General features: G+C 36.8%; 1 protein-coding gene across 5 annotated transcripts in view; it reads right to left on the reverse strand.

Annotated features, from left to right (window-relative positions):
* The window catches only part of PTPRK (protein tyrosine phosphatase receptor type K), a 413,945-nt gene that overhangs the window by 29,234 nt on the left and 356,779 nt on the right, over nucleotides 1-27,932 (reverse strand). For 2 of the 5 annotated variants that reach the window (XM_082758360.1, XM_082758356.1), the window contains exons 14-16: nucleotides 11,716-11,854; nucleotides 4,498-4,658; nucleotides 2,332-2,367 (exon numbers count right to left, since the gene is read on the reverse strand). In XM_082758360.1, the coding sequence (XP_082614486.1) occupies nucleotides 2,332-2,367; nucleotides 4,498-4,658; nucleotides 11,716-11,854 (336 nt within the window). The remainder of the gene's footprint in view (nucleotides 1-2,331; nucleotides 2,368-4,497; nucleotides 4,659-11,715; nucleotides 11,855-27,932) is intronic. The other 3 variants (XM_082758357.1, XM_082758359.1, XM_082758358.1) reach the window with 3 other exon arrangements.

Below are 27,932 nucleotides of genomic sequence, written 5' to 3' on the forward strand. Positions count from 1 at the left end.
CATTACCAGTAGATGGAAACACAGACAGGACTGTTAATCTGTTCTTCAGTTAATCCCTTGTTTTTGCTGTTCACAGATGCCTATGTCTGGTTATCTACCACAACACAGTGGCAGCAGATTGGCCTTTGCAATATGCTCAAAGCCCAAATGAACTGTTAGGAATAGCTTATTCAGTATCACCAGACCGTATCTATGTAACTTGTGTGAGCCTGAAATGAAGCTAAAGGATATGAAAGGCCTTACAGGAACAGACTTGTTTTTAAATAAACTGTAAATCGATTGATGTAATTTTAGTAAGTATTGAGGATCACTGAGTCTAAGCCATTGCTCTTTCAGGCACCTGTGACATTTCACCTCTCCTCACAAACTTGTTAAACCTTGGTTAGGTTTTCTTGGGTCTAAAGTGGAAAATTCAAGCAGATGGTCATAGACTTTCTAACCATGCTTAACTGTTATTATATTAATGAGAATGCCATTTGCAACATTACCAAAAAGAAATGGGCAGAATACAGCTTGATAAATCTCCCACATGGTGAGTACACACTACCTTGGCAAAGACCAAAGACCACTCAAAAAGCAGTAAATAATGATTTGCTGTCAGTCTCAGAAGACAATTGAAATGAATACCTGCAAAGGCTCCTCCTTTATCAGTATCTTTACCTACAACTTGCATAATGGGATAGAAAATGCCCTGAGTATATGGGCAGAGGGCACAAGCAGTTTGCAATTACAGGATCAAATTTCACAGTTATCTTGATTATTTGGGACACATGCAAGAATCAAGGTGATTAAACAAAAAATGAAACATATGGTGTGTGGAAAAGGGAAGTCGATATAAAGCTACAAAATTGACTAGTGAACAGGGTAATGATAGTTGGGATTTTAGAGGATAACTCAATACAAGTCAACTACATGAGCACAAGACAATACATGGTTCAGGTAGCAGGGACACTAAGCAGGATGTAGGAGTACCTATTCCACTCTACTCAGCACTGAGACATCTCCTAAGAGCTGTACCTGATTTGGGGCACCACAATTTAAAAATTCAGGCTATGGGTTGGAAAGTGTTCAGAGGAAAAGAACGACAAAAATTTTTAGAGAACGTCAACTACAAGATAAAGAGTGAAAGAACTGTGTCTAACTCAACTGGAAGAGACAACAGAGAATGTATGACCCTTTTAATAGATAAAACACTGTTTTACAAGGACAGGAGTGTGTCAGTTCTCTGTATTTTTTGAGTCTCTCAAAAGGAAATAGGTAAATTGCCAGCAATGAAGATTTAGTTTAGACAATTAAAAATTAGGAGTGGGAAAAACTAGGAGTGATTAGTAATAATACTCAGTTAATACTAACTAGTACTCAATCAGAAAACAGAGTTTTGGTCCCAAATTCTTAAAACAAATAGCAAAATCAATTGCCAGAAACAGTCTAGATTGTAATTATACTAAACCATCTAAAAACAGAGGAAGGATTAAATTGTTTCCACATCCCTTTAAACTTCACTTCTAGGAATCTAACTTTCAACCTCAGTTTATATTCATGTCCACTTCCTGATATTTGTCTTTTATCCTAAAATAACCTCAGCAACTGACTGAAACTCAATATTGCACACTGTCTTTATCATACTAAAAATCTGGGTACAAATTACACTTTTATTTTTGCATTTTGGTTTTAAACTCAACACTTAAAAAAAATGTTTACAGTGTTAGATTTGGCATAGAAATAAACAGCCTGGCCACTCCCAACATCTGTTGCTCTTTTTGAAGTAATCACAAAGTTGAGAAGCTTACTAATTAAGGTCAATTGAAACATGTAATTAATATAGCAATACAAGGATATTTGTACAGAACCAACGCATGAAGTTGTTTCTCTTGGATTTTATAGATGTTTTTTCCCTTTTATATTTTTCTTTTTATTAAACAGTTAGAAAATTAAGCTTTGGGTGCCAAGTAATACTAATACAGATCTTTTTTTTTTCTTTTTTTTTTTTTAATGTATCTATTAAGTTAAGAGAATTCTAGTTTCACATGTTAGCTCATCTGAACTCCATTTCAATGTTCTAGGGAGAAAAGTTTCAGCATTTTCAATTTATCTATTTACTTATTTATTCTTCAGTTAGCACTGACTACGAATAACTTCTTAAAGAGAACATAAAACATTTTTTATTCTAAAAGCAGTGCCAGTTTAATTCTAAATTGATAAACTGAGTGTAAAGTTATTTTGTGACAACAGCATAGCTATCTTTTACATTAAACACGCTGTTTCAATGTTCAACCATGCAAGGAGAGGAAACTCATGCAGGAATGGATAATGAAGGACTACGGTCCTCACCTAACACAGCTGTCGGCACAAGTGGATCATTGGGCACTGTAGGAAAACAAAGCTCATGAAGAAATACATTACCCTCAATTTGTGTATTTTTAAGAATAAAAACAACATACTTAAAGAGAAAAAAATCCAAGTGATAACTAAATCCTATTAATTTTGTTACAACAGAAAAAAAAAACACAGAATGAATACAGAGTTCCAGAATGCATCCTGAATAAAAGAGAAACGAAAGGCAGTGATTTTGGACTTCAGAAATGTAATGATAAAGGCAAAGAGATCTTACTGAAATGAAATAAAGAAGGCATTACATGCAATTTAGTTTTTGAAAGGGCTCCTCCTTCACTATTGTTCTTTCTTCACAATAAAGGTTTGTATTCATAGAACCAGGTCCTTTCCTTTTAAACCCATTCACTCATGTAATGCTTGAATATCTCATCTCAAAATAAAATGGAATTTCTTTAAAGTCTTCCAAGTAATTTAAAAAAAATGCATATTTACAGTTAATAGCTTTTTTTTTTTTTTTTTTTAAATAATTGTGCTATAATAAAGATACTGCTCTTAATGATTATAGGAAAACCACAGATACACAGATGTAGATGTTTGAATAAAATGCACAGAATTTTATCATTTGTTATAACTAGAACTGTGCAGAGACAAATACGCTGTCTCAGAAAGGAATGTCAGAATCCAGAATTTGGTTTTGTTCCAATGTGGAACAAAAAAATAAAATATCAACAGCTCTGTGACAAAATGGAATTCTAATTCTGAAGCAATCTGTCTAATAGTTTGTCCCAGAGCTGAAACCCTGGAAACCTGAATAGTTCATTGCCTCAGAACAGATGATGGTCTGGGGAATTGAATCCTCCAACACCCCAAAAATCACATACCTAGGAAGCTGGAAAACAGTGGCACCATACTCTTTTGCCAACCAACCAGGACAGCTGCAGTGGCTGGGGCTTGTGGGCTCTTGGCTTCAGGCTGATCCATGCAGAAGGCTGCCCAAGTGCCTGGCAGCCCCAGCTCACTGATAGCCATGTAGGTTCCTGATGGATACTTTGCCTGGGATCCACAATAACTTAGGCCAAATCAAACTGTAAAGCTGTCTCCGTGAATTTCAGTGCCAATAAGACATCAAACTTAGGGGAATTTTCAAACAGTTCTAGCTAAAACTGTGCACAAAAACTCACTAACCTACCATTTTTAATTGATTATGAGACGCTTTAAATGTTAGCACTCTGCAGTTCTGCAGTTTGGTAAGCTTCAATAAACAGCCATAACCCTCTTCCAAACTCCACTTTACTTGAAATAATCAGGGAATAATTTAACAGCCTTAAGGGGTGCGTTTTGCAGAGGCATCATAAGCAGTACGGGAGACAGGAGAAGGGAGATGGGAGAAGGGGTGCCATGCCCAAAAGATAGAAAGTTCAGAAGCAGCTCAGACTGCTCAGAACTGTTTAAAGCCAAGCCCAGAAGTACATGGTGCCATGAGGTCATGTTACTGCCAGCTCTGTGGTGGAACTTGTTTAGAGATACAGTCAGTGGAGTATCTCCCTTTTGTGTAAGCCATAGAGCAGATGCTGGAAGGCAGGCAGGCTGGACTTTCAGTGGTAGCTACAACCCAGACACTTAACAGTCAGAAACCCAAACTGCCAAACTTTGTCAAAACCAGACATCTGACAAGACTACAATAAAGAAATACAAATATAGAGAAAATCTGCTGGTATATTAACAAGCTTGATCCTAAACTTCACAAACAGCAATGAAAATTGTCAATGTTTCCTTCTGTTATAATATCCTTACTGCCAAAATAAAGAAATTAATTTGGACCTCAGATTATTATTCATTACAGACATGGTGTTATGCAGTAATATTTAACATGTTGGTATTAAATGTCCTCATGAAGGAAAACTATTTCAGAATTTGAGACATTTATGAAATGCATTTTTTCACCCGGAACAACAATGCATACTGAAAGTACATAAAAATATTTAAATAATTGTCCATACACCACTACCGATAACATATGAATATCCTTATTCAACCCTTGCATATACCTGTCCTTCTAGCAAACCTGGAGATTAGAATCATTTTCATAAAAAAAATAGAACTGTTTTCCATGTTCCTACATGGAAACCTACTCTCTGGAATATCTTTGACTGTTGTACTTACATCTGGGGCTGAAGTTATGAGAATCCATAAATGTGATAGAAAGGGGATCCTCTGCATGCAGGGTGCTCTGGTCAGCATAACTTCTGTCCATTGCATTCACCATGTGTGTCATTTCCTGTCGGGTGGTTCCCATGGCATCCTTGCGCTTCTTTGCGAGTTTGCTGCCCAGCCAAAAGAAAAAACCCCAACCACCTTAATGTTTGATGAACATTGATGTCTATGATAATAATTATCTATAATCCAAATGACTGAAAAGTTTGGCTGGTTTTCCAGCACGAAATCGATAAAACTATGCACCCTGCTATAAAAGAGTTATGACAGTATGTTTTCCGTACACACATGAATGCTGTAATTAAAGTTCTAACTTCTGTACCCTGATAATATCTTTTTCCTGCAGAGTAATTACACTAATATAAACAAATTAGAGAATATAATTACATTTTAACTGAAATGAAAAATAAGAAGCATCTGTGCGTGCAGTTTTATCAACCATCTCCATTTAAATGTGTTTTGATTTTATAAATGGATAAATCAGTCCCCTTGGTTTCCTTATTAGGAAGAAATCATTTAACCTTCTGAATTACTTTGTTAGTTTATAAAAACAAACAACACACAACCATGAAATAACAAAAGAAACATAATTATTCAATATGGATTCACATTACCTTTTATGTTAGAAGTTGTTCCTCCCATTTGGTACACAAGATATGACATGATACCATGCTATCTTTGCTCCTGACACTGAACTTTTGTTATTTAAAAAACAAACAAAAAGCTCCTCACCATTCTGCATGCTGTTTGGGGATAGCTTACATTTTGATACTAACAACCTTATACTCAGTATCACAGCAAAGCTGCTAGCAAAACCCAATTTGTACAACTAACCCCCCAAATTAACAGTCAGTGCCCTTGAAGTGCACACTTAAGTGATATCTCTCAGATCTTTCCTTTTGATTAAGAACTGAAGTAACTTTCACTGTGCTCAGAAGTCAGATGGAAGCAGACTATATTTTAATTATCACTTTCAGACAATATTCTTAAAGCACAACCTCAAGTAGTACAAAGTATGAAAAGCAGCTTAAAATGAACCTTGGTTCTTCAGTAATCTGTAACATACATTAAACTGTTCTGTAATCTCAATATTTTCTTCCAGTTTTCATCTGAAGCTTTTAATTGTAATGTAGCAGATAGCCAGCTTATTAGGATAAATCTGACACTACATGGGAGAGACACAATCATCACTGAAAATACTATATTCTCAAAAATATATGTTTAAAACACAGCTTAATTTCATGAGTCTTTTCTACATGAAGTACTGTGAGATATCTGGGTAAGTGTTTGCACAGCACTGATCTTACATTTCTGTAAATAAAAGGACCGTATGCTGTATTCTCTGACAACTTTTAGGATTCTGTGCTGCATTCTAGTATTAGTAGACAAAAAGAACAATAGTGGAAATTATCAACCCCTGTACATGTTAAGCCCTGGGAACATCCACCAGAAATGACCTACATCATTCTCTAGGTGAGCAAGCACTTTATATTTTGTGTATTTTCTTCCCCAGTGTTGGAGAACTCTCTCTCAATAGTCTTGGTTCAGAATAAGGGGCTAAAAAGTAGACGACAGATGGACAAAGCACACCTGAAAATAACAAAGTTCTTCCAATAATCAGACTCATCTCCTTGTGTTTTTTTTTTTTGTTTTTTTTTTTTTTTTTCTTTCCCCTTTCACAGTATAATGGTTGTTTTTTGCAACTCCTCTTTTTTTGCAACCAAAATCCCAAAGGTGGTCTCTAAGCCTATCATTTTTCATCAAATCTTTGTAGTGTACATGAGAATTCTGTATATTTTAGTTGTTCAGTGAAAAGTAAAAAGCAAACAAACAAAAAAGCACCCAACAATAACAAAAAAAGCAAAATACAAACCAGTGACAGCTGGATGTCTCCCCTGAAATGCATTATTTTCAGTGTTTACTCCCAACATTCATATTTACTTAAGAAAAGTTAGTTTCAACAATACTCTGGTTGAACAAATATTTTAAATGAATATCACCAAAACTTCCAGAAGCGAAACTGCTTGAACTGCTTGAGCTTTATAACTGGTTCTCAGTGCTATCAAAGCTTTCACAAAACTGGCATTTCTAGTTCAGACTTTTTTTTTTTTTTTTTTTTTAGAGTTTCAAAGCCTTTCAGATATCCTCCGTACACTGAAGACTGTATTTTTCTAAAGCCACCTCAGGAATGGAACAAAAAGACTATTACATCTCATCTGTCGACTGTATTAAGCCCTTCTTTGAAGCATCGCTTTGTAACAAAACTTGCTAGCTACGCTAAATAAATCAACAGCTATTAAGCTTTCAAGTTATTAGCTTATTACAGTAGCTAGGTTTCTAATTCTTATGCTCTGCTTCAAATTCTAAAAAGGCCCATTGTGTTCTAGCACCGCTGCTCAATGTGAGGACAGTTTTATTGTTTAACAGCTCCCGACTCCCTGTAGGCTTGACTTTTTTTTCCTTTATTCGGCTAAAGGCATATGCAATCGATGCTTGACACCAGTTAAGCAAATCATTATGTAGCACTCAAGGCTGGCAGAAGCATGAAGGGTTCTCCTTCCATGCCGAGGGACCCCGTGGCCTGACCCTGTGCAGGTGGGTGGTGTGGTGGGAGCTGGAGGGGAGAAGCACTCCATCCGTTCTAGCGTGAAACTCTGCAGTTAATTATCTCTGGCTGAAGCAATTGTTATTTAACAAGGAAATTAGAATTTGTCACAATAAACTGGAGAATGGCAGTTAGCTAAGCCAGCTTAGTTTTTTTTTAATTTTCAAGTTTGTTTAAAGAAGTCTTAATCTGCTTAAAAATGTAGAAGAGCGTCACTATCAGACACCACCAGTTCATCAAACGAGTCGAGTGCACTCTTAGATCCTTCACTGAAGTCAAGGGCTTTATGCATTTCTTTAAAATCAAGAATGTGTTCAACTACTTTGCTCAGTCACAGCCCAAACTGCTGCAGCCCTCACAAACTCACTTGGGCACCACCACATAGAAAAACACCAATTTCACTTCAGTGAAGCAAAACGTTAGGCAAACCAGTGTCATACAGTAAGATCCACACTTTAAAATGTGTCTGCAAAGCACCTGACAATCCAATCAACAGGTACAGACCTCTTCATAAAATATGTTTCTGATAAAAATAAATAAATAAATACAAATCTGAAACTGGTAGGGCGGCAACCTGTTTGTAAAGGTCTGGCATCTGGGCATCTGTGGAGGCCAAGTGCTGCATCAGCCACTTCTGACCTGATTCACTGAGAAAGCAATTTGTGATTTACAAGCACGGGTCTCTACCTAGGAAATCAGAAAGCAGATTTTTTTTTCTTAGTGTGATGTGTCAATGTGAACCATAATGCAAATTAAATTATGATTACAATAAACTAAAATGATAGTTATGGGAAAAACTAGCAAAAACCGAAAGTGTCAATATACAGTTAGAAATACAATATCCCTTAAAAAAAAAAAAAAAAAAACAAAAACAGACTAAGAATAAGAGAAACAATGAAATAAGCAGTTTTTCAAACCTGAGAATAAGGAGAAATAATTATCAATAAAACTTTAGGCAAATTACAAAGACTTTTCCTTTTTTTTTTTTTTTTTTTTTTTTTTAAAGGGATACTGCATCTTTAAAACATGTAAAATAGTAAGTCACCCGTATTCTACTTACAGATAGTAGGAGTAAGAATAGTAGCTCCTCCTGGCAAGCAAATCACAGACAGTGGAAAAAGAGAAGCAATGGTGAATGAAAAGCGTGACTCTGTCACATTCAATAAAGCAGAGAAATGTGCGTTTTAAAAAAAAAAATAATTGAAAAATTCATGTTTCTTTGGTTAGCATTTCAACTTGCTCATGCACAAACTAGCCTTACTTTGCCATGCAATTTAAAAAAAATACATTAGCATATAAAAATGATTGTTTTTTTAGAAAGATCACTTGAGAAAATTACATGCTGAGATTTCATTTATTGCCAAAAAAATTGAAAATTAAATGGATTGTGTACTTTCAACATGCAGTTCAGCATAATATAATGATCACCACCTAAATGTCATGACAAGTGAACAGCTGTGTACAGATCTTGTGCAGAAAATATGCTTTTTACTTTTCAGTTACAAAAAATAAAGATTGCGTTAATAAATACAGCTAATCAGAAATTTCATGTAATTCATTTCAACATCTTTTTTGGTACACAGGTGTATACATATATGTTTGTATACATGTTATATGTAGCTATATGAGTACACACATTTTAGAGGATGACATTTACAACAGGTATGTGTGTACTGACATATACCACACATTTCCTGAATACAAACATACACTTTATATTTTAAACTCTTACAATTGGAAATGCTGATGTATTCATGCTAAGCATTAAAAATATGGAAGGTAACAAATGGAAGGAAATGAAATACATTTGGAAATAGTTCAACAATGACTAAAAACAAAACAAAACAAAAAAAATGGCATTGCTTGTTAAAGATGCAGTATCCCTTTTCTTAGTTGGTTTGATTACTCCAGTAAAACTCCACAAGAGCTGTTAAGCACTTAATTCAGTTAAACTTCAAACCAATTCATACAAAATGATGAGGAGAAGCCTAAAACATCTCAAGCACATGAAAAAAACTGCTTAGTACTCCATTTTAAAATAAAAAATAATGCTGCATTTAATCAGATTTAGGTATCTATGGTAGTGCATGAGGCTTTAGAAAGCAAAGAAGATGCAGAAACCATTGTTTTATTGATGTTTCTGTGTAATAACTTTGTGGTCAATTCAGGCATCAAAAGGGATACTACATAATGGATCAGTGAACATGTGCACTACAGCAGATGATTAAAACTGATCAGTTTTCAGTCCCACCACGCTAACTGAGGTGTGTTTATGTATGTGTGAATGTGTCAGTGTTGGGATGACTGCTCCTGGCTTGCTTATACGAATAGCCCTGGTTCACTAAATGGACTGTTACCTCAGGTGTACAGTCTGTGCTTGTCACAAGAGACCCTGACTAAAGCTGAGATTAAAAAAAATTGGCCCACTTTCCCGTGGGAGGGGAGGACCCACCTACAAAATACACAACAGACAACCAATTAAACTACCATGATGAAAAATTACCAAACATTAAAGATTCATTAAATGGGTTAATTTCACACCTATTTTGAATACAGAATAGTAGAGGAGCTTAGAAATGTTATGTACTTTAGAATGATGATCAAGTATCATTCCCTAAGAGGGTCCTGCCTTCACAGGGTCAGAGAAGGGAAGGGAGAAAGGGAAAATTTTAAGGTATCATTTCACTGGCATAATTAACTCACTTTCATCAGACAACTAAAGTACGAGTCTCAAATGACTCAGAATGCACGAGCTAAAAAGGACAGTACAATCAAATCAAACAAATGGAGTTTGTGCCTATTTGTTTTGTTACTTGCAGAACTAGCCAAACCCACCTGGAAGTGACTGACAATACACATCAGAAGACATTCTCTCTCTCTTTCTCTCTCTCTCTCTCTCTCTCACACACACCCAGTCGTCTATTAAACATGAGGGGAGCACTGCAACACACAGCAAGAAGATGGCACTCCCCAGCACGTATCTCGCAATAATCATATAAAATTGAGATTGCTTCCTGAAAGCTGAAAAACAACTTGTTGGTTTTGTTCCTCAAAAGTTGTGTAAATAAAGAAAACCGCCTGACTGCATGTCTTTTTTTTTTTTTTTTGCACATGATGGGTTGGATCTTTTGCATATGTGTTAATTCTCAACCACAGAGGTAAACAACAGAGAAAAGTAAAAGTGATTTTGGGAAAAAATCACATATGTAGCTAACTAACACAGAACACTGTAAGCATACCTAATGTTTCTAATGCAGACGTTTCTTCTCCAAGTTATATACCTCCAGGGATAATTGTAAAGAGGCAATAAATTAAAAAAAATCTAATGGAAACCAGTAATTATAACATATAGAATGATCTTAGGCACAATTTTAATGTTTTCTTACTTTTTAAAAAGAACAGAAAGCTGTATTTTCAGAGGAACATTTGCAACAATCACAAATATACCCTTCATTAAGAATTCTGAAGAGGGAAAGGGAAGGCAGTGCACAACCCCCTGGAAGACAAAGGTCTCATTCTACGCAAGAGCAAAACAGTTCGTGCACTGTGAAGGGCCAGGATGGGCCAGGGAAAGCGTGCAGAGAGAGAAAAAAAACCTGTATCAGGAGCTACGGTGCTATGGCTACAGATTCATAGAGACATGTTATGAACTTTTATGCCAGGTTAAGAGTTACAACTACTGGGAAGTAAAAACTCTTAAAAACTGCACAAGCAAGGCTTTATCACAGTTTACACGCAGCAGTGCTTTGTTCTGAAACACAATTTACACGCAGCAGTTTTTTGCTGAGTTCTCATTTTACAGTTCCCAAAGATGGCGCTATTGCTTATTTTCTAAGGAAGCAGTAAAAAATTAAAATTCATTCAGATAAATACACTTTTAAACAATTTCATGCGCTAAGGACTCACTAGATAATTTTACAGTGATGTGGTATGACTTTTAAGAAAAAAACTAGGTCTACAAGAGCATAAACAGAGTTGTATAAAATTACATTATTTTGCAAGTTGGATAATATATGGATACAAACAACTCATTAGAGCTGCATATAGAAAACCAAATTCATTAGGTGATTACAACATAAAAAGTGCAGTAAGTTACTCTTATTTTGCCTCAAAAAAAAAATAGGATCCATTAATTTCAATTCCACTCATTCTAATGTTTTATACATTCCTCCAACTGCAACTTATAACCACTTGGAAATGAGTAAGTATGAGAAAAAATATAGTTATTGGACCGCAAATATAAAATAATTCTCTCTTTAAATCCATCATAAGAATCACAGAGAAAAGAAAAGAAAAGAAAAGAAAAGAAAAGAAAAGAAAAGAAAAGAAAAGAAAAGAAAAGAAAAGAAAAGAAAAGAAAAGAAAAAAGAAAAAGAAAAAAGAAGGAAGGAAGGCAGGAAAAGCAGGAAATTCAATGAACTCATCCAAAAGCTGATGTGAATTACTGCTCCTGAAACTTTATTTATTGATTTTTTTTAAAGACCTGTAAAAAAAAATCCATTTAGTTATTGTTGTTTGATATAGAGGAAAAAAAGTGGGATCTTCACAGATCGTTTTCTTACCTTTTTTTGACGATTAATATGACAACAAGGAGAAGCAGGATGAATACCAGAATTCCAGCACTTATTCCTGCTATTTTCACCACTCTATCTGTCTGTTTTGCTGGATCCGGAATCACCTCAGGTTCTTCTGTTGCTGCTGCTAAATGAATCAAAACAAAAGTTGTGTAAATTTTGTAAGTACTAGAGACATGAAAATTAACATTGATGATAATCTCCACTATTTGTGTATGTTAATATAGTAGCCAAAATATGGATACGTGCATTGCGTGGCCAAAAGATGGCTATATGTTCATATATGTATATAGATACGCTATGCATTTCAATCTATACGACATATACATCTGCAACACCAAGTATGTGTGTATAAAGGTGCGTATATGTAATCTCATGTGTACAGAAGTGTTACATGCATCTGGATTTTCAAACACACTACTGTATTTATTACAAACCAGAGGTATGTTTTTTACAGAGACAATCTATCAATTGAATCACCATTTCTACCTTCACTGTTACTTTTTCAGATACTAAATGTGGAATATTATCACAGAAGAGCAAGATTATGTAACTCAAAAACAGTAAATCAAGCTTTCTTAACAAAGATGCAGCCGGCACCCAAAACTCTAGTCCTCTCTCACATCCAGCTCCAGTTCACCTTTGTTGACTAATTCACCTAGCAGCATCTATTCTGAGACCTGCATCCTATAACGTAAATCAGTTTTACTGTAAGTATGACTTGAAATTTTGATTCTCCACATAAGGCCATCCACAACTGTAAGCCTAGTCAGCAGTAGTTTTATTTCTGTGTATGAGCCCTGAAAAAAAATCACTGTTCTATACAGAGATGAAACCACTCTGTAACACAGCTGACTGGGCTGAGGCCACAGGTTACAGCAGAGAGGAAAACAGAATGTTTCAAAATGCACAGCCATTCAGTCTGCACCTTGCTACATCACAGTCTAGCATACAAAGGATCAGGAACATGGGATTTTTCAGCCTGGTGGAGATATCAAAAATTATTAATAAGTTTCAGCCAGGGGTAAAATCCCATGAGGTGTTTACTTGTAAAACAGCTAACAGTTCTTCAGTTTTCTGGTTCCTTCTCACTTTCTAACTCTGTGGCTCAATGCTTTGCCTTTCCCCTGCTCCCAGGCATGGGTACCTTCTCTCGCTCTCTCTGGCCAGTTTCCCCTCCCTCTCTAACAGGTGCACAGCAGATGCCACTCAACCTCTCCCCTCTCACAGCAGCCACATGTGAAGTATATACAAGTCAGTGGTGTCACTGTGCCTATGTTGTTACATACCAAGCGTCCTTTACACTGAAACCAAAATGCTTCTCAGGAGACCAACAAAATGAAAAAGAATGATAAACTAGGTAAAACCACACCAGAGAAAGACTATCAGTCCCTCAAAAACCTCCTCAGAGCTCCTCTCAGAAAACCACTGGAGTCAAGAGCAGTGATAATTACAGCCTAATGCTTTCTGATTTTAACCATATTACTCACAACATTTCTATTTGGGCTTCCTGTGCTGAAAGACTAATACCTTTTGAGGGAAGGATCAGGCTGTATTTAAAAATAATTCTTTATTACTTGCCTCCATAACCTCCACCACAGCAGTATCTTAACCACTTACTAACACCTTATTCTCAGAGGTAGGAATGTGCTGTATTGCAGACACCTCTGAAAGAGCTGGGCAGACAGTGAGAAATCTGGCAGTGTTTTAATCATAAAGCTTAATCAGCATCATAAGACTTCATCACCATCATCATCTCTGTCCCCTACAGCTTGAACTCTATCCACCGAGAAATACTCTGTGTAAATACATGTCTGTCTGTACCCTCGTTGGACTTGATATTGAACATTCTGTTTGTTTTATGTGTGTTGTTCACATGTCTGGGGGCAAGAGTCTGGATCAGGCAAATGGTGTGTGTATGTGTAGCTGCATACACATAAAATACTCTCAGACAAGCTAGAAGTAATGCCAGCGAACCATATGATGCTGTCTAACAGGAAATGACGGGGATGACTTTTGAGGTGGAATTGAAAGAATAAGGTGTTCAAGATTCTCAACACTCAAAATCAATCAACTGGCAACCTACTGGGTTGAATATGACAAACGTGAACGAACATTTGAGAAGTAGAAGAGCTGAAAGGCCAATGGAAGTTAAACTATAAATGGCTTTATGTGTGAATGGGAAAAAACTCATGTTTATTGTACGGGATACTGAGAAGCAGCAAGGATGTGGGAATGGAGGAGAGGGATCATGCTGGAGCACAATGGGAGCTGTGGGGTGTGGAACCACCTCGAGTACCGTGAGTGCGGCCATGTAGCTGTGACCATGCAAAGGTAAGAACTACTCAAGCTGCAAAATAACAAAGGCCTGTACAAGAGACTTAGTTGTGTGAATGGATGTATGGAGATTTAAGGTCCAGTCTCTGAGACATTGCAAAATATGAATTACAAGAACTGGATGTGACTTGAACATGCACTTTGAAAGCTGAAGACTCAAGAATGCATCCAAAGCAGAAGCTTTGACCCATGATGAGGATGGTGGTATTTTCACAGGAGTATTAGCAAGAGATGAGTAGAGGGGAAGGAGTTAAGGCAGCTGTCTCAGACTTCTCTGTAGAAAGATACAACCTCTGTTGCTCATTACAGTAACCTGCAGAATAGATTAGAGTCATGTTTTAAAATATTTCTTCACTACACGCAATGTTATTTCATTGACAAAGTTACCTTAGAATAAGAACTCTATACTTCTGAGAAACTCCGAAGGAAAGATAACTGAGGGAGTTTACTTATTCTCCTAGCTTTGGCAGGGGTGTTTTGTTATATATTCCGTAATAAATAGTTGAGTATGGATGTTCAGTAACTGTTCAAAATGCAGCTTTCTGTCCAAGTTTTTAGAACAACAGCAGAGAACCAGGAGAATATCAATTGCTTGTCCACTTATTCTGGTTTCTTCACATTATGGGGTTTGAAATAAGAGACAGTAACTTATTCTGAGAGCTGTAATGCTGTTTAGGAGATAAAGCTGCTGCCCACTGGAAACATACCACAGAGTCCTAAATTACAAGAGAAAAATTACACTGAACAGTTATAGACTAAGAAAGTAAATACCAATGGTTGAGTAACATATATCCAAAATATTAAAATATGTGGTGGAAATGCTACCCCCTTCCCCAGTATCAACAGTAAAATGACTTTCAACTTGAACCCAGAATTATTATATGCATGTTTCAAGCAACAGATAATATATACATTCTCCAAACTAAATGTTACATTTGGGGATTATATGAAACCAATTATTGTTATAAATCACACTGCAATTGATTATTCATATGCATGTGCATTGTATGCACTTTTTTATTATTTTGAAGGAGCTATTGAATGTAACATAGAATTAGTTAAAGAAATGTACAAATCTGAATATTTTGTATTATTTTTGTTTTAATTTTTATAGTTATTTTATTGATTTATGCCTTTGACTACTTCTGGTCTAAGAAAGCATCTGTACCAACAATCAGATATAATGTAGGAAGAAAAAAATTTACACAGGAAATTAAAAAATATATCTGTATACATAATTGTGTTAATTATGTGGTGCTGGTGTCCTGTAATTGTGGCAAACATGCACATTTTGATAATCTATGACTTATAAAATAAAGCATTGCCAGAGAAAGAGTACCATGTTCCAGACCAGAGCATATTATGATACAGCAAAGGCTTGTGTAAGCTTATTACACAAATAGATGCAAAGGACAAAACCACAGAAATCTGTGCCTGTGTTAAACCCCCACTATAGGATCATGTCTCCTGGTTACTGATTGCTCAAGGACTACAGTGCTGAGAGTTTCTCCAAGAATTTGCCCTCTCTGTCCTCCAAGACTACATGCCTGCTAGGAATTTTCTTTTTCTCCAAAGTGGTTTCTTCTGTAGGCTAAATTGTTTTTGTCAAACAAAGCAAAACAAGGAACACAGCAGCTTTCAGGCTAATTTCTTATGTGTTGGCTCCAAAACTAGTAGACCACTGTAGGTTCCTATGTATATTTTGGGTAGACTAGTACTTTTCACGTAACCACATCCACCCTTTTTATCTATCAGTTACTACTCATTTTTTCATCTTTCTGCTTTTACCCATTTGTTTCTAGAAAAGGACTTTCCTACATTAATATTAACACATGTTCCATGTAAGATTAGCTAACACTACTTCACAGTTTCTCTTCTGGTGATTTGTGAATATTGAAATTATTCAATTTTCCATTACATTATAGTTCTAAATAAAGCAAGATGTCAAAAAATATATAAAAAATCCTGTCTTACTCATTCCTATTTATTTTTATTTTAATTTTTTTTTAGCAATCTTATCTTCAATCCTTTCAGATACTTTGAACAGTAGACTGGATTAAAAGACACCTTCTCAAGTTGAAAAAGAATCCAGCATGATAACAAATGATGATTCCATTAAAATGGACTCTATATTGGATATTAATTCCTTTGGCCTTTCTAACAGGCATTTAACTAAGCATATGATTTTACAGCATCTTTGCAAATCTGTGTATTACTATCTTTTTCAAAATTTGACCCTACAAGTCTTTATGCATCTTGCATAAAACTTGCAAGAAGAGTTTTTGGTCTGAAACAGGGAGTAATTACATTTTTTCCCCCTTTAGGAACACCTGTCTACACAGAAGATTTATCAGTTGAATTGGGAAGGGAACACTTGATTCTTTGACTTATCTGTTTTCTTTCCTTGTGAATGAATTAGCAGTATCAGCAATCATATTCCACAGTCCCATTCACAACATTTGTAAACCACTTCATCTAGTGATTTTTGCTCTGTACATTACCAGTAATTATCACTATGGAAGTAGCCATTTTCCTTGTTTTCACTGATACTTAAAGACTAGTCAATCAGTTGACTTCCATGAAGAAGCAAGAACGTGAACTGTGAACTAGGACAGGTAACACTCTCAAGGACAGCAAAAATCTAAATAATTGTTGAGGTAGTGTCTATCTCATTCTCATAAATTTCTGTTTTATTAAATTCCTCTAAAATTTGTTACAATGTTTTTAATCACATACACCTAAAATTCCAACACCTACTTCTAAAAATGCCTAATATTCATACGTAATTCTTAAAGTATATTGTGGCATAAGGAATCTAGTCACGCCACATATTGCTTTCCTGTCTTCTCCTTCCTTCTGTGGCTCAGAATTTACACATAGCCTTGCAAAATTGTCAGAAAATTTATGAGACTCAGCACAAAATCTATTCACATATACCTTCCTAAGGAGATGGTGCTGGAATGAATATAATGATATTCTACTCGCTCATCCAAACAAAATTATTCAGGCAGAAAATGCTGGTAGGATTTTGTAGGGCTGCTTGTATGGTCCCACTTAGAGAATAGCCAGCCTTCTAAAAGACAGCCTTTAAATCAGAGGTTTTGAACATAATTTTATACATAACCTTCTTAACATACTGTTTGACTCTTTGAACATTCACACCATTTTATGCTGTATTTCCTTTCTGTGAGTTAGGGAAGAAATTCTGTTTTATGCATGATTAAAGCTGCTATTTGATTACACTGTATTTTCTTTGAATGTTAATTTCTGTTTGTGGCAGGTCTTTGAATTCTCACAAACTGGTGTTATTGCTGCATTGCTTGATATTCAAACTAACTCTATTCCAGATAATCTGGTCTGCACCTTTGTTACGTGGCATTCAAAAACTTTTAATTAAAAACAGGAATGACGTCTGAATGAGTTCAACAAGGTAACATCAGGATAACATCAAATGAAACTGGTGCTTCATCAGCTCTGGTGATATGTCAGTCTACCACCTGAGAAAAGAGCTCTTTGAGAAACTAAGTGAGATTCTCTGATAAATATTTTCTTTCAGATTGGTCTGCCTTGCTTTTTAATCATCTGCCCAGAAAGACCGTTCTGTCTCCATCAGTTTTGTTTTGCTGCTGCTTTGCTAGAATGATAATCACTGTATAATTATGGATTTTTTTTTAGAAGTTTGAAAGTTAATTAATAAATTCAAGTTCAGATAGAGAAGATGCCTAACCCCTTTTAGCTTAATTGCTACCCCCACTCCCCACCCCTCCAAAAAAAAAGTCTTAGCTGATTCTATGTCATGAAAACATTTGAATGCACTTTTGCAGGGAGCAGCAAGGTGGAATATGCAACTTGTTCCAGAAAACAGTGCACACAATTCATGTAATCTTACAGGCTTCCTCATGTGAGCCATGGTTTAGCACACTGTGGGCCTCTCTTTAAGGAAGAAGATTTTTCTTCAGATCATAAGCTGAAAATAACAATGGAAGCATTTACTGAGGAAGGAGCGCCCACAATTATTCCTTCTCTACTTTTTCCAATGAGCTCTTTTGGAGTACAGCTTCTGGAAGATGAAGTCATGCCAGGAATTCACTAGTTTGAGCATATCTAAGCAGTTGTGTCCAGGACTCTAAATTACAGCTTTCTATGGTAATGTGACTAAGTAGAAAAATTGTATTTGATAATGAACTGAAAACATGATTCCCCGAGCTGTGTTTTGAAGTGTCAGACTCATCCTCATCACCATGGTAATGTTTGCTCCAATGTTTTTCAGGCTCCGCTGGTGGAAAGGGGATGCCTGATACTATCAGTCTCCTGTTCCATGCCCATCCTCGAGGAGGAGGGTAATGAGGTGATGCTGAGATGACACCTGCTGCTACTGGTGCTACCTCACTTTGTATTGCAACATACAGCACCCATCCACATCCTCGCATGTGCCCCTTACCAGGGCAGAGGGGGAGGTGTTACAGAAGTCACAAACTATGCCTAGTAGAGGGGGGCTTCAAGGTCCCAAAGCTTTGTGAGGTTATGATTTTTCCTCTTTATGGAAAATAGTCAGATATCACTGTTCTCCATATAGAAGTTATTACTGCAGAAATGGATATAGACACTGTTTCATTGGCCACTACTGAAAAAGCTTTGTGACTTCTCTCAAAGGATGGCTTACATGAAAAAATTACAAAAATACAGCTTCAGGCTAACCTCTAGTCAGATTTGGGATGGTATAAAATGTTGTAGAAGTTAAGCACAGAAAGTCCTACGGGCGGCTTTGCATACAAAAGCAGTACCATGTAAACAGGTGAACACTTTTCTACATGTCCTGTTTCCCAGATAATGCAGAAAAATAGCTTGAACATTTATATTTATTTATATGCAGTTTTCAATTAAACAAACTAACACATCGTATCTTGCCCTATAGTAATGAGAATGCTACCTGGAAATTCCAATAAATTATATACGTTTATATATGAGAGACAGATTTCTGGCTGGTATTGTTAATATACGTACATATTGTTTTGATAACTCACATATAATCAAAAAATATCAATGCCATCATTTCCACTCTCCAGGACTTTCACGTCAGCCTACTGTTTATTACTATTTTGTTAGAAAACCACAAGAAAAACATAATCAGACGAATCAAGTGCCTTCTGCTACTAGGGACTGCTACTAGAATTAATGAGGACTTACTCTTGCAATGTTCCACTGAAGTTCACGACTACTACACAAACAGTAATGTTCATGAATTTATAACCAATTATGACAGAGTTGACCTTAAAAGATTCAGAAGGATCAAGAGAAAAAGTGCTGAATCTGTTTGCCTCACTAACCGTGAAACCTTGGACAATGTGCAGATGAATAGAGCTGAAGTCAGAACAGTGCTGAGGAGACAATGTTCCAGCAGAACTCAATGCCCTGCTGTCCATAGGTCACTTTAGAAGAACAGATTAGTGCCTTCACTGCATTTCTACACCTGCCTTTTAGACTTGTGCATATGCTTTGTAGATGCTTTAATATCCTACCAAATACTGCAAGGACAGGACTTGGCTATAACAAATTAAGATGTTCAGTGCATCTTAAAATCTCCAGGTTGTACAGATTCTGATTTGCAAGTTGTTATCCTAATGTGAGAGAGGGCAGTTTATGCAAACATAACTAAGCTACCCATGAGAGACATTTTGCTCCCCTCTCAGCCCCTTCCATACCACCTTATCTTCAAAACAAATGAGAACAAATCTTTAGGCCCCTTTTCAAATGGGAAGATGTTAAAGAGACATTAAAGATATTAAGGATGTTTCAAATCTTTTGAATTCTTTTTGGAATAAGACTCTCTTGAGCCATTTGATGTAATTCATACAGTAGTCAATATTCAAGAAAACTAAAGACTCACACCATTTTTTTCTTCATCACATGTGTAGCAACAGACCTTGAAAAAATGTAAGAAAAAAAGATTTACTAAATATATAAATGAATGCTGTAAAGTATCAAAATGATACAATCAAGTTTAAAACAGCATTTCTCCCTGATTTTCTGGAAAGGGATACTGGTCAAGAAGGTCCCCTAATGTGGATCCACCTGACTGCAACCACTTAGCAATGACTTGTTGGATAGAGTGTTCCCATTACTTAAGGTCACTGTGACTACTTCCTATGAAGATGGGGTCTGTTACTAAAGCTGCTAAGGCATTTTTCTATTGAGAACATATAAAGGCAGCCAGCCTTTTGGTAATAAGATCATTTATGAACTTTTTTTTTTTTTTTTTTTTTGGGGGGGGGGGAAGTTAGTGTTTGACTGCATTACAAATTAATCATGTTTCAAGTTTTAGGCTGAACAAACAGCCTGTTTTCCAACATGCGTTTCATTAAATAAATTCTCAAGTGACTTTAATTATAAAAATTCAGCTATGCAAAACACTGCATTAGAAAATTGTCTGGTTTTGACAATGACTCCTATATGGCTTGTTAGCTCAGAACTACACCTGAAAAGAAAATTACTATAAAAGCAATGTTTGGTAACGAATATGCAAAATATCCAATATTTACGTGTCTTTGCACCAGGTAACACTTAAGAAGTTTAGTAGAAAAAGTACATCATAATGATCATTTTTATATGCACACAACATAGTTTATGGGAAGAAATATTACTATCAAATGTCTGAAATGCCATTTTGCTACATTTATTGAAAATAACATTCTGTGAATAACTTTTGCTCATGTAAGCAACTATAAAATTGTAAGTGAGAATCTATTGGCAGTGTAGAAATAGCTGAGTTATTGCAGATCTGTGCAACTGCACTGAGGAAAGCAAGGACAGCTTACCTCTCCTCCACCACAAAAATGCAGTCTCAACCCAAACTATACTCATGCAGTACAGAAATTCCCAAGATGAAAAATTATTCCAGATCAAGTGCAGTGCTAAAAACATTAAGGATGGAATCAAAAGACAAAGGTAATAAGTAGGAACAGAAGTAGGATGTTTCCTCCAAAAAAGACTCTGACCATGGTGGCCGGTGAGAAAATAGATGGAAACCTTCTCCAAGAAAATAGTTAATTCTTCTCTTGGGGGTTAGGTCCCAGTTTTTCCAAACCCATACAGATTCAAGCTCATACAGTGCTAAACTATTCTTTAATAGCACCCATCAGTTGTTAGAATCCCAGATTCTTACTGCCAGCTATCAGGATTTAGTTTCCTGTAAAATTTGGTACTTTTTCAAAGAAAGTGGAAGGGTAAATATAAGTCACCTGAGATAATAATAACGATATTTCTTTCATATGAATTCTATTTTTCCATCTACGGAATCTCTTTGCAACTTCTTCAGTTATACAATACTCTCTTGCCATGAGTCAGTGTCTATAGAAGTCCACTGGGATAGCCAGGAAACAACAGAGGATGATGCTCTGGTGTGCAGTGCCTATGTCAGAGAACTTCTCTTTAACATCTTCCCATCTGAAGAGCACCCACTCTCAGAAAGTTACACTGGTCAAAACTCTTGAGGTTCTCCTGAACTCCTCAGTTCTAATAGGTGTCTGAACAGCTGGATGCCTGGGAGTATAAGGGCAAGGCAAATATCCTCTTCCAAGCCAACTAGATATTATCCAGCTGCACATCATGGTGCAGTGTGCTGCAACTACTAGTCACAGACATTACCTTAATTATGCAGTTGCTCACACATCTGCTTATCCAAATATATCTGAAAGGTTTTATGCCAGCAGTTTAAGCTGGGCCACCTGATTTTTGTAACAAATACATCTAAGAAGCAGTGTTTATACATGCTAGTCTACCAGCTTTGATGTGAGGGCAACAGCCTTTAGCAGACTGAAAGCTTTGACATCTTCAGCTACACCAACCAGTTGCAAAACAAACATGAACCTAAGCCTTAAACCCTGTATAAGAAGTCACAAGCCTGTTTATAGGCTTGTTTACTACATTTGACATCTAGCAATGGAGCCATAAGCACTGTGAAAGCATTCAGCTAATGCAATGATGACTATGAAAAAAAACACGCTCTAGGTTGATTGCCATTGAGTTGCAAGTTCAGATCAGGATCTGTAATAACATTAAAAGCCTTTCGTACTGTGTCATTGCCTCTCTTTTCACAGCGGCATCTCCCTATATTACTAACATGTCAAAGAATCTCAAGCTGGAGGAAGAGGTGGCAGTCAGACAGACTGCAGGACAGAACACACTCTTGAAAGAAAATAGACTGTTCATGTGCATTGCCACTTTCTGAACCTTTGGCTTTACCTTTTGACATTTTTTTTCTTTTTATACAGAAGTCTTGTTGCCTTCAAACCTTAAACTCCAATCAATACATCTTTTTTGAAATAAATACAAGACATTTTGTCATTTCCATTATTCAAGAAAATACTCGCACAACACTGTGATGGGGGAACCAGATGCAATAAAAAGCCTTGATGATTAAAATCAGACAAATTTTTCATAACTGGTACTACTCTGGTTCAGAAAAAAAGTAAAGATGAGTCAGTTTGTAAGCACAGAGTAAGCACAAAGCTTACTCTGACAGAAGGCAGTCAGGCTGTATAAAAAGTAGTACTATATTGTGCAGTATGCAGAACTAAAATATATCAGTTTAAAAGTGGATTTGTAGTCCCCTTGGTTGCATGTTTGCTGGGTAGTGGAGCATTTAGTTGTTTTTATCCAGAGGAGGAAATTAGCTGCTCTGTATTGGATATGCCTTGGGCTGTAGCTTTCCCAGCTAGCTTCTCTGGGAAAATACAACTGTATCAAAGGAAAAAAGAATATCTAACAAAAGCTTCAAACCCACAAGGAAGTCAAAATAAATGAAGCCAACTATAACACACAAATATTGTATTATGATTTATGTAATGGGTTGCTGGCAAAGAAGATTACTGTACTGGTATTTTTGCTTTAAATCTGGTTTTAGGGTTTTCAGCTAGTTGTGATCTGATTAAAATGTGACTGATTTGGAGGAGAAAATCACCTTAACTGAAGGAGTGCCAAGAACTCTTACAGATGAGGTGGTAAAAATATCTACATTGAGGCAATGAGCTTTGCTAAAAATGAGAAAAAACAAAGTTACATTAAAAAAAAAAAAAAAGTGAAAACTGAATTAAACCAGGACTGGCATGAAAACAACATGCTCTAGTGTTTAGGGAGACAGCCTAAGACACACCTGTATGTACCTGATTTAAATTGTCCCTTAGGCAAAATGTGACTTGAAATTTGAAACACACAGCCCACTCCACAGTGTGAGCTTCCATTTATAAGCAGACGCTCCTGACCATTCATGGCGAAAATGGCCTTTCTTCTCTTGAAGGAGGTGAAAAATGGCATTACTCAGTGACTGAACTGATATGACTATAATGAATGACTCACTTCAGCTTTTTATTCCTTAAAAAAAGTGTTATCTATCAGTTTTCTTAGAGACGGATGGCCAAAAATTTCAAGCTTGCACAGATGAAGTCACCCTATCACACTCAGCACCAACACAAGAGATGACTTTCTGACAGCTTGAGCAACTCTGAAAAATCAGATATACTGTTATATTTTAAATATCCACATTTGAGAAGAAATACACACCTGGGAAAACATTAGCCAAACAATGCTGTAATGATAATATCTACAAACAGTACTTCTTGCCTACGTTGCAATAACTAGACTAATAAGTGTTATATGAAAACATAGCACCATTCTGTATGATTATGTCTGCTATTTTTATGGAATGTCTGAAAAGTAAAATTAAATATAAAACTGCTTCCACAACTCAAACATTCAAGAAAGAGAAAATAATAATGTGTTTCTAAACTATGTAATGGGTTTATGTGCCCAGGTTTTGGTAGATGGGGGACTGCAGGACCAAAGCCCAGCAGCTGCCCCATGTCTCAGCATATTTAATTTTTAATAGGAAGATAATTTTATTAATCTCCCTATGCTGAGTCTGTTTTGCCTGTGATGATAATTAATGAGTGATCTATCCTTCAACCCTTGAGCCCTTTTCCATCATATTTTCTCCCCCTGTTGCTCTGAAAAGGGCGAGTGAAAGAGCAGTTGTGATGGAGTTTAGCTGCCCAGCAGGGTGAAACCACCACCACCTAATATTAAACAACCAGGTACTACATTATGCTTCATAACAAGAAATAGGAAAAAAAAAAAAAAAAAAAAAGGTTTAAGGTTTTTGATCACCAGACCACTTTAGAAGTGTTTATATAACAGTTATTTTCAACAGAACAAAAGGCTGAGAAGAAAAAGAAATGAAAATGTAAATTTTGATCTAAAATCATATATAATACTAAGTTGTTTTTACTGTACAAAAAAGTACAAATCTTAGAAAATCTAGCATATTTAAGTTTAATCATCTTTGTTAACTCACTGATCATTTAGAAGAAAATACACCTACCATTACCCCACCCAGAAAGGACCTAGTAACCTTTCTTTTCTACAGATAAAGGTAAAAGTTTTATTCAGTTTAACTGGTAAAAGTAAGTGTGGAATTCTGTATTCCCAAACTTGAACCAGGACAGGATATTTCCACTCAGCTACTTCATTATATTATGGGGAATATAATATATTATATTCTTTCACCTACAAAGTCAAATGTAATCCAAATACTGTATTGTTTTATTTGAACTGAAGTCAGCAGGTTGAGGAAGGTGATTATAACCTGCAATATGCCTGACCAATCTGGTGGCCTTCTATGATGGAGTGACTGCATGAGTTGACAAGGGAAGACTGACTGATGTCATCTACCTGCCCTCCTGTAAGGCTTATTACACAGTCTCACATGATGTCCTGATCTCTAAATCAGACAGAGATTGATTTGAAGGGTGGACAGTTCAGTGGATAAAGAATTGGCTTGAAAGCTGCACCCAGGGAGTGGTAGTCAACTCCTATGTCCAGGTGGAGGCCAGTGATGACTGGTGTCACTTAGGTGTCTGTCTTGGAACTGGTACTGTTTAATATTTTTAACAATGATATAGAAAAAGGAATTGAGTACACCCTCAGCAAGTTTGCTAATGACACCAAGTGGAGTGGTGCAGTCGATGCAACAGAAGGAAAGGATGCCATCCAAAGGAACCTGAACAAGCTTGAGAAGTGGGAACTCATTGAGAGCAGCCCTGCAGAGAAGGACTTGGGGGTTCTGGGTAGATGAAAAGCTTGACATGAGCCAGCAGTGCATACTTGTAGCCCAGAAGGCCAACTGCATCCCAGGTTGCATCAGAAGAGGAGTGACCAGCAGGTTGAGGACGGTGATTGTCCCCCTCTGCTCTGCCCTTGTGAGGCCCCACCTGGAGTTCTGCTTTCAGCTCTGGGGTTCCTGGCACAAGAAGGATGTGGAAATGTTAGAGCAGACACAGAGGGCCACAAAGATGATCAGAGGGCTGGAGCACCTCTCCTGTGAGGAAAGGCTGAGAGAGCTGGGGATGTTCAGCTTGGAGAAGAGAAGGCTCAGGGGAGACCTCATTGCAGCTTTTCAGTAATTAAAGGGGGCTTATAAAATAGATAGAGAACAACTTTTCACTCGGGCAGAGAATGGCAGGATAGGGGGAATGGTTTTAAACTAAAAGAGGGGAGATTTAGGTTAGAGGTTAGGAGGAAATTCTTCTCTGTGTGGGTGGTGAGTCCCTGGCACAGGTTGCCTGGAGAAGCTGTGGGTGTCCCATCCCTGAAAGTTTTCAAGACCAGGTTGGATGAGGCCCTGGGTAACCTGATCTAGTGAGTGGCATCCCTGCCCATAGCGGGGGGTGGGGTGGGTGGGGGGTGTGTGTGGAACTATACGATCTTTAAGGTCCCTTCCAACCCAAGCCATTCTATGATTCTATACTGCATATGCGTGCAACCATCCAGGCTACTGTGCCCATTTTGGGCTCACCACTACAAGAACCAATGCTGAACCAAGTCTAGCAGTAAGCCAGTAAGGTTATGGAAGCACATGGTGCATATACAGAGGCTGAAGGAGCTGGCTTTGTTCAGCACTCCCTTTGTTAGGGATTGCTGGAGGAAGGAGGGAATTGATCTTGTTTCACAACTTCAGCTGCCTCATGGGTGGACAGACATAGAGACAACACCAGACTGGCATGTGCTCTGATAGGTCCATATCAGACTATGGACTAGAGGCAACAGATATGACTAGGGAAACTCCCAAGTAGATAGTATAAATAAATCACAGTGAGGGTGGTCAAACTCAAGATCAGGTGCTCACAGAGACTATGGAATCACCCACCCTTGTAGACACTTAAAACTCAGCTCAATAAGGCCCTGAGGAACCTGATTTAACTTCAAAGTTGGATTCAGTTAAGCTTATTACATCCTGAGCAAGGGTTGGACCAGATGACCATCAACCTAACATGTTCCATGACTCCTACTTTATAGATGATTACATCATCTGAGACTCTGATTGCCCTAACAGTTATTATTGCCTTTTTTCATAAACAAATGCATAAAGCAGTATTCCCTGAAACGCACAGAATGCAGTTTTAACCTTGTATTTCTTCCAGTTTCAGTATTTCACTTAGATTCATGTTTGAGTTTTTTTTTTTTAAAGGTTCTCATAATTTCAAAAACAATCATCTAAGTTTTCATGAGAGCTGGCTACCAGACACCTTTTAAAGTTGACTGTAACTTTATGCTTATGGCCCTGAGTACTTCACACAAAAAAAAACCCTAAAAACTCATGTTCTGGTTTGCTGAAAGATTTTCAGTGGCCACTGATGGCCTACATAGATGAAGACTGTTCTCTCAGGTCTTGGCTCTCAGTGTAAAGAAATGCGCAAAGAAAACAGAGAAGAGACAATGCCTGATTTAGTCCTTGCTTACCAGAACGCCCTGATCAGATGAAGTTTCATTAACTGGTGAAGGAGAAAAAAGCATCCTTTTAGGATGCTCTTAATATGGCTACATACTGGGTTAAAAGAACTTACTGCCTACAGCATTTGATTGCTTTCCTCCCTGGAATACTCTCCTCATTTCCTTGTGGACCTCTCCCCAGGGGCTTCCCAGGGTAGGAGAAACCCTGCAGTAAGAAAGAGTGTAGAGATAAAAGAGTGGTGATTCAGGATTTAGCAGCAGAAAGCTTATGGTTAAAGGAGCTGCCATAGGTCTGACAGAAGAACGAAAATGAAGAGATGTGATAAAGTTAATGGCAAGGGAAATCAGAAATGAAAAGGAAAAAGTGTCTGGAAAACAGATATGCAGAACAAGGAAAGCATGAAATCATAATTAGCCTATTAGGAAAACAGCAACAAACAAACAAATTTGCAAAAAGGAAAACAGCAAAATAAAGCAAGCATACTGAATTTAAAAAAGGAAAATTGAGGTAGAAAATGTTTAAAATTTAAGTGATAAATCACTTTGAAATTTAAGTAATAAAGTGATAAAATTCAAGTGATTGCATTTAAAATTTAAGTGATAAAAATCAATGATTTTTGACTATACCAGTGACTTTTAGTTGTATATGTCAATTTAAATTGTTCTCGATTTGTATTCTTTTGCTAAATTAATCTCACAACATAGTGCTATGGTGACACTAATGATAACAGAAGTAAAACCACATGTGAAATCTCAGTGAGGAAAAGAGGAGGCTTCTTTCTTGCTTGCTTTCAAAAGGCACAATCCCAGACCTTTTAAAAACATTAATTTGTGGACTCCGAAACAGTCATCCTCTGTGCTGGTTAGGAATGAGAATTCAAGATGTTACTACACATGCTCCCACAAAACAAAACTACCACATAACTGTACTTAAATTGTCTTTTTGTGAGATAGGCAGAACAAGAACGTAAATAGCATTACAAATCATGGCTGACATGCACTGTCAGATCTAGGTGTAGTGATTTACAGACCAGCCTCTTTGTGGTATTTATTACCTCTGGTCACTGATACTAATTCTTCAACTT

The sequence above is a fragment of the Aythya marila genome (assembly GCF_965140915.1).
Source record: "Aythya marila genome assembly, chromosome: 3".
NCBI lineage: Eukaryota > Metazoa > Chordata > Aves > Anseriformes > Anatidae > Aythya > Aythya marila.